At 37.8% G+C, this 7,414-nt stretch overlaps 1 protein-coding gene across 6 annotated transcripts in view; it reads left to right on the forward strand.

Moving 5' to 3' along the window:
• FAM229B (family with sequence similarity 229 member B) overlaps positions 1–5,248 on the forward strand; it is a 14,284-nt gene extending 9,036 nt beyond the window's left edge. For 2 of the 6 annotated variants that reach the window (XM_054493492.2, XM_054493491.2), the window contains exons 2-4: positions 1,609–1,768; positions 3,634–3,772; positions 5,023–5,248. In XM_054493492.2, the coding sequence (XP_054349467.2) occupies positions 3,648–3,772; positions 5,023–5,140 (243 nt within the window). In that variant the 5' untranslated portion in view covers positions 1,609–1,768; positions 3,634–3,647 and the 3' untranslated portion in view covers positions 5,141–5,248. Of the gene's footprint in view, positions 1–431; positions 502–1,608; positions 1,769–3,633; positions 3,773–5,022 lie in introns of those variants that run through there. The other 4 variants (XM_054493493.2, XM_054493495.2, XM_054493494.2 and 1 more) reach the window with 3 other exon arrangements.
• Positions 5,249–7,414: the final 2,166 nt, after the last annotated feature.

Consider the following 7,414-nt stretch of genomic DNA (forward strand, 5'->3'; position numbering starts at 1 on the left):
GAATTTGAGACTAGCCTGGGCAACATGGTAAAACCCTGTATCTATAAAAAATACAAAATTAGCTGGGCATAGTGGTGTGCACCTGTAGTCCCAGCTACTTGAGATGCTGAGGCAGGAGGATTGCTTGAGCCCAGGAGGTTGAGGCTGCATGCAGTCAGCCATGATAATGCCACTGCACTCCAGGCTGGATGACAGAGCAAGACCCTGTCTCAAAAAAAAAAAAAAAAAAAAAAAAAAGAAAAAAAAATTCTAACCTAATTCTGATGCTAAAACCCATCATTCTCCCACTGCTACCACCTCTCAAACATGTAAACTATTACATTTTTTTGCCATCCTAAGGACCAAATGTTTAGGTCCTAATGATACCTTAGGCTCACAATGGCCAGCAATTATTTGTTTGTGTGACTGTGACACCATCAGTTATTTTTCCAAGCTAAAATGGTGATCAACTTATTCACAGATATTCACAGATAGTACCCTAGTAAGAAAAAGAAGATAGAGGTAAGATTGTATCCAACATCAAGTTAATTCTTATGTAAAATGCTAGTTTTCTATAACATGAGTCATATGAAAACACAACAGTGGTAAAAATGCTCACTAACGTTTAATAGTTTAGTCATCAAATATGAAAGTTGAAAAACTGCTTAGCTGAAGAGTTATGTTCTGGTATAAGGGTTAAACTAAACATTACTGAGTAGAGGAGAAGTTCATGAGGTGAGCTATTGATCTAGAAGGCAAGAATGAGTTGGAAGAGGGAGAGCAGTTAGAGAAATGAGCAGAGAAGCAGCCCAGGGCCCAGGGAACAGAATAATGAGGACAGTACAAGATGGATTCTTCCTTTCGGCTGGGCGCGGTGGCTCACGCCTGTAATCCCAGCATTTTGGGAGGCTGAGGCGGGCGGATCACGAGGTCAGGAGATCGAGACCATCCTGGCTAACACGGTGAAATGCCGTCTCTACTAAAAATTCAAAAAATTAGCCGGGCGTGGTGGGGGGCACCTGTAGTCCCAGCTACTTGGGAGGCTGAGGCAGGAGAATGGTGTGAACCCGGGAGGCAGAGCTTGCAGTGAGCCAAGATAGCGCCACTGCACTCTGGCCTGGGCGACAGAGCGAGACTCTGTCTCAACAACAACAACAAAAAAGATGTATTCTTCCTTTCACAATTGTAATTATTCCAGCCATTTGGGAATTTGAAGACTCTCTTGAGGAAACAGGAAAAAAAAATAAGGTTAGTCCAGGCATTAGAGAGAGGGTGTAAACAATCCCATGTAAGAGTTATAGAGAAATTTGTAAAGGTACAATTTGGGTTTGAGGATATTGGAGTGGGATGAGGATGTAGATAGATTGGATTTATTTAGGATATTATAAGAGAAGGTCTAGGAGAGAAGGGGAATGAGGAAAATAGGATGTAAAATGAGAAGAATCTCAATTCTGATTTAGTACAGATGGATTAGACTGTAGGTCTCCATTCATGGATGAAAATACTAATATTGTAGGGAAATAAGCCAGTAAAAACAAGAATGAAACCCTCCAAAAAGCTTTAGAGAAAATTTTTAGCTAAGCTTCAGCTTGTTGTTAGAGCTATGCATTGAGATATTTGATTCTTTAGCAGGTAGGAAACTATGTGAAAGAATCTCCTGATGTCATAATTTCCGGGTGTCACTGGAACATTTGATCATCATTCCTTTGGCAACTCCAGCCTTCTATGGAAGGCCAGTAGAAAGCATTGATTTATTCACCTCTACAGGAATCAGACTCAGCCTCTTTTGGTAAGTCTATTTATCCTTGATCAAATTAGCTAAATGTTAATACCGGCATAGATAGGTAGTTATACTAAAGCACAGAGTTTACTATGGTTTCATTAAATCATCATTGAGCAAAAACACTTTTTTCTTGATATTGACACACAGTCTATAAAAGTTATCATATTCAAATTTTTAAACCTTAATTTAGTTTTATTATTACCACCAATAAACATTTACTTTTAGGCACAGAATACAGTACTAGGCATAAGAAATAGTTGCACCATTTTAAATTTTTCCTACCCTTTGTGTACTAATAGTTGAATATATTGTATACTAATAGTTGAATACATTGTGTACTAATAGTTGAAAACATTGTGTACTAATAGTTGAATACATGCAAATTATTTCAGGATAGAGCTATTAAATGTCCACTGTGTGACAAGCACTGTTCTAGGTATTAAGTATTCAGGGATGACAAAGACAGACTTGGAATGAGGGGGGATATTAAACGTTTACAAAAAATGAGGGTAGTGTTTCTCAACAGTGGGCAGTTTTGCCTCTCTCTCCCACCAGGGGACATTTGACAATGTCTATAGACATTTTGGACTGTCACAATTTTGGGAGAGGGGGTACTCTTTGCATCCAGTGGGTAAAGGCCTTGAATGCTGCGAAACATCCTACAGTGCACAGGACAGTATCCTCCCTCCCCAGCTAAGAACTATCTGATCCCAGCTGTGAATAGTGTCATGGTTGAGAAACCCTGAATTAGAAGGATAACTGTTACGAAGCAGAAATAAAGGTTGCTATGAAAACTTAGATAATGGGGGTTATAAAAGTAAGTTATAGAGTAAGTAAAATGTAAATTCAGACTTAATGGACTGCATTGGCCATAGCAAGTGAAGGGTGGGGAGCAGGGGGTAGGGAAGAGTTCCAAGGTAGGCAGTAATGAGTTCATTTATATGTGTTCGTGTGTACATATCATATCTATTTCATAATAAATTTCATATCTCAGGTATACTTGCAGACATTTATATATATTTACTAATGCTCAGCAGTACCTGCTAAATAATAATAGTTAACATTTACTGAGCACTTACTGTGTGTTAGGCACTGCACTTTACGTGTATTACCTTACTTAATCCTCACTATTATCCTAGAAGTAGAAAATATTATCACCAATGTACCCTTGAGAAATATAGATAAGTACCTTGACTAAGATCACATAGTTGGGAAGGGCCAGAGCCAGGGACTATACTGTGACTATAGAGAAGCAGGGGGGACATGAATAATCACCTGGAACTGAAGGATTAGCTGAAGATATCTTGGTGAATGTGAAACTGTGCTCCAAAGCAAGAGAAGGGCATAGATAGGTAGAGAGGTGTTTGTTGATTGCAACAACCATTTAAAGGCCTACAGAATTTTGTTTTCACACAGCAGAAATGGTCTTCAGTTACGTTAAGCATAGAGTACATTTTCCTTGCATCGCTTGGTTGCTGTTTTGTATTTTCTGCAAGACTTAAATTGTACATAAGGGATAGTTGTGAAATACAGTATTTTAAACACTATTTTTAGCTATTTAAAAATAGGATAACATTCAGAATTATAACAAAATAGTAATATTAAAAATTCCAAGGGCAGGCATGTTGTGTGCACCTGTAGTTCCAGTTACTCAGGAGGCTGAGGCAGGAGGATCACTTAAGCCCAGGGTTTCAAAATTGTAGTGCACTATGATTGCACTGGTGAATAACCATTGCACTCCAGCTTGGCCAACATAGTGAGACTCTGACTCTTTAAAACATTCCATACAAGTCTTTGAAGACAATCTATCTCCACCCCCAATATTTTAATTTTCTAATCTAGGTTTTCAATATTTTAACTTTCTGATCTAGGTTTTCAGTGAATTATGCCTTTTCGATTTGGAACCCAGCCAAGGAGGTTTCCAGTGGAAGGAGGAGATTCTTCAATTGAGCTGGAACCCGGGCTGAGCTCCAGTGCTGCCTGTAATGGGAAGGAGATGTCACCAACCAGGTAAAGTCTTCTGTCCTCACAAGTGAGGAGATATGTATTGGCTATCATCAATACAACCTTCAGCTGATATTCAGTATTAGCAAGAAAAAACCCTCAGCAATTCAAAAACGTTGTTTCTAAATTAGTATTAACAGAGCCCAGTTTTCCTTAGTGTAGAGTCTGTATTTTGTATTTTTTTAAGTCTTGATGATAGACCAATTCATTCTCTCTCTTTCTGGTGCATTTTTAGCTATTAACAACAACAACAAAAACACAATTACCTTTGCACCAACCTAATAGATTGTTTTGTTGATAGCTTCATGATTAGGTAACATTCAATTAAACAAAACTTCAGTGCTAGTATGTACAGGGCACTGTGCTAGGCATAAGGCTAAAAATATGAAAAAGACTTAGACCTCAGATTTAATGTCACTTTGGCTTTGATTAGTATCACTTTGGCTTTGCTGTGACCTTTGGCAGAAAGAGTAATATAGAATATGAAGATTCTGTGAGACAAAGTGTTTTTTCAGAATGATTAGTTCCACTTCTCTGATGTTTACCATAGCAAAACCTTAGATACTACATTGTTAGATTCTTATGGCTTGGAAATTTTGGGAACACAGATTTAAGTTTAACAGGTGTAGGAGTTTAAAAATCGGATTTAGTCAAGGATAAAATGGGCTGCTTTGGGAAGTAGTGAGCTCCTGATCTTTAGAAATGTTAAAGGCTGAACGACTATTTGGTAGGAATGTTGGAAAGGAAATTCATATACTCAATGTATTTTTGGACTAGGTGTCATTTAAGAGCCATTTCAAATCTGAGATTCTATCAACATTTGAACAGTATGTGGAATACTGTGTTCAGTTTTGTATTTTACCACAAACATTCTTGTTTTGAAATCACTCAACTGAGGTGATTTAGGGTGCATATGCACATGAATTGCCACGGTATTATCACTTATGTTTGTAACTATGCACTTTTGTTTTGCCATTTAGCAATCATTGCATACCTTTCAAAATGAACATCTGGAGGATTATCTTTGAATATATGAATTTCCTGTGATTAAATATATGTCAGAGGCCACAATTTCTTTGTTATGTCCATCTAAAATGGGTGCCTCATCAGCATCACCATGTTGTACTCATTTTATGACATTCAGAGATTTCAAAGTGATTTAAAACAGTTAAATATACAATCAAACTTTGGTGCTCTGAAAAAAAATATTTCCTCTTTTTAGTATCTAAATACATGTCATCTGCTTTTTTATTCAGGCAACTCCGGAGGTGCCCTGGAAGTCATTGCCTGACAATAACTGATGTTCCTGTCACTGTTTATGCAACAATGAGAAAGCCACTTGCACAAAGCAGCAAGGAAATGCATCCTAAATAGCACCATTAAGTCTTTTGTCAAGGTCTGACTAGGTCAAGGGTAATGGACCAGTATCATCTGGTGATCTGGTAAACAAATAAAAGTGGTGGCACCTTTAGATGATGACAACAGTTGAGCTATTTACTTTTAGTAAGACCGACAGAAATGTAGTCAGTAAAGCACACGTAGTGATAGGCTATCAGTTATGTCTGACACATAAGACAGAATAATATTTCACAATTAGAAAGTACCTTAGAGATCATCTTGCTCACAGTAGATCATTAATATCAATAATTAAAGATGAAGCTTAATCCACCATGGTCATCAGTCAGGTGGGGCTTATTCTAAATGCTTAATGTGTCTTAAGCTCATTTCCTTGTTCATATTTGGGTTGCTACTTGGCTAAATCCTTTCACCTTAGTACCCCAAGCCAGTTTCCTGGCTTGATATTATTTGATAATACTCTGCTCAGGAATAATTGGGTGAGAAATGGAGCCCTGGGGTTGTGTGTTTTGGAAGAGTATTCAGGATCAAAGGGAGTTCTTAGTCCGTGGTTAATCTGCAAGGCATTTAAGCTACTTCCATAGAGGAGCCCAGATTGTTGGTTAAATGTATTGATAATGAAGTCAAAGCTGTGGTTCCAACCCCGATTTTTCCAAGAAAAATGATGTCCGGTTATCGTACCCGAAGTGCTAACCAGGTATCTTGATAAATTGTTTACAGTAGGTATTGAGAAACCTCATATGGATTTTTTAATTTGGTTAGATGTAGGATCACTTTTGAGGTTGAGGTCAGCTCTCTATGTTCTCTTTTTCTTCTTGCAGTAGTCCCCAGAAACTCAGCCTGCTTTCCTTTTCTCTCGATGGCTGTCAGCATCCATCTAATGAAATTTTCTTCTCCAAAAGACTGACTTTAGGATCAGATACAATTTTCACCAGTGTTTTTTGTCTACCTTGCTGCTTCTGAAAATATACATATAAGCCTTTTAAAATGAAAAGTTTATTAACTTATAATTAAATAGACATAGATGCATATGTGTTGCATTAGGTGAAAAGAAAAACTGCCAGGGAGTTATAAGAGGAAAAACTCTCAGAGCTCACACTGAGCTGGGAGAAGTTTGAATGCCAACCAGTTAAAGTGGAAAGATCTTGAACATGTGGGGCATTGAGTAGAGACTCAGAAAGGTCGTACTTTCATAAGAGATCCAAACTGGAGCTAGACTAAAGGCTAATGTATACCAACTTTAAGAAAGCTTAAAAATAAGCCTTGAGAGACTCAAGATGATCTCTAAGTAACCTCATTTTATCTGCCAAATAAAAATAGAACATTCCTTAAAGGAAGAAAACAAAATCAAGGCAGGAAATTGCCTGAGGCTGGAGAAAGAATGACAGGAAGGAGAAAGGAGTGATGAAAAATTCCTCAGAGGGCCGGGCTTGGTGGCTCACGCCTGTAATCCTGGCACTTTGGGAGGCCGAAGTGGATGGATCATCTGAGGTCAGGCATTCAAAGCCAGCCTGGCCAACATGGTGAAGCCCCGACTCTACTAAAAATACAAAAATTAGTTGGATATGATGGGCGGGTGCCTGTAATTCCAGCTACTTGGGAGGCTGAGGCAGGAAAATCGCTTGAACCCAGGAGGCGGAGGTTGCAGTGAGCTGAGATTGCACCACTGTGCTCCAGCCTAGGCAACAGAGTGAGACTTTGTCTCAAAAAAAAAAAAAAGAAAAAAAAGAAAAATTCCTCAGAGCTCATACAAGGCTGGGTAGAATACGCGTTTCAACAATAGTGGAAGTTTACTTTTGTAATTCTTAGACTATTTGTGAAATGACATAATGGTATTTGACAATAGACTGTGATGAAGTAAAACTTGAGTTATCTCTAAAATCTAACAAACAGAGTTAGAGCTAATACAGTAGCTCTAATTATTGTATGGTGGAGAGTAAATGTAATAAATATTACTCATTTAATTCTACAGAAGACAGGAAAAGAGGAAAGAAGGAACAAAGATAATACATTTAAACCATATCATATTGATATTTGCATTAATTACAGAAGGTCTAAATTTCAGTTAAAAGGCAGAGATTGTCAGATTGGCTAGAAAAGAGGATGCAACTATAAGCTGTCTACATGAGCCCACCTTAAATACTAAGACTCAGATAAATTAAAAGTATAAAAGGATAGAAATAGATATGCCATGCAGACTTTAATCTGAAGAAAGCTGGAGTAGCTATGTTAATAATAGACAAGAAGATTTCAGAGCAAAGAATTTACAGAGGTAAAGAGAGACAATTCATA

Source organism: Pongo pygmaeus, chromosome 5 (genome assembly GCF_028885625.2).
Source record: "Pongo pygmaeus isolate AG05252 chromosome 5, NHGRI_mPonPyg2-v2.0_pri, whole genome shotgun sequence".
In the NCBI taxonomy this organism is placed as follows: Eukaryota; Metazoa; Chordata; class Mammalia; order Primates; family Hominidae; genus Pongo; species Pongo pygmaeus.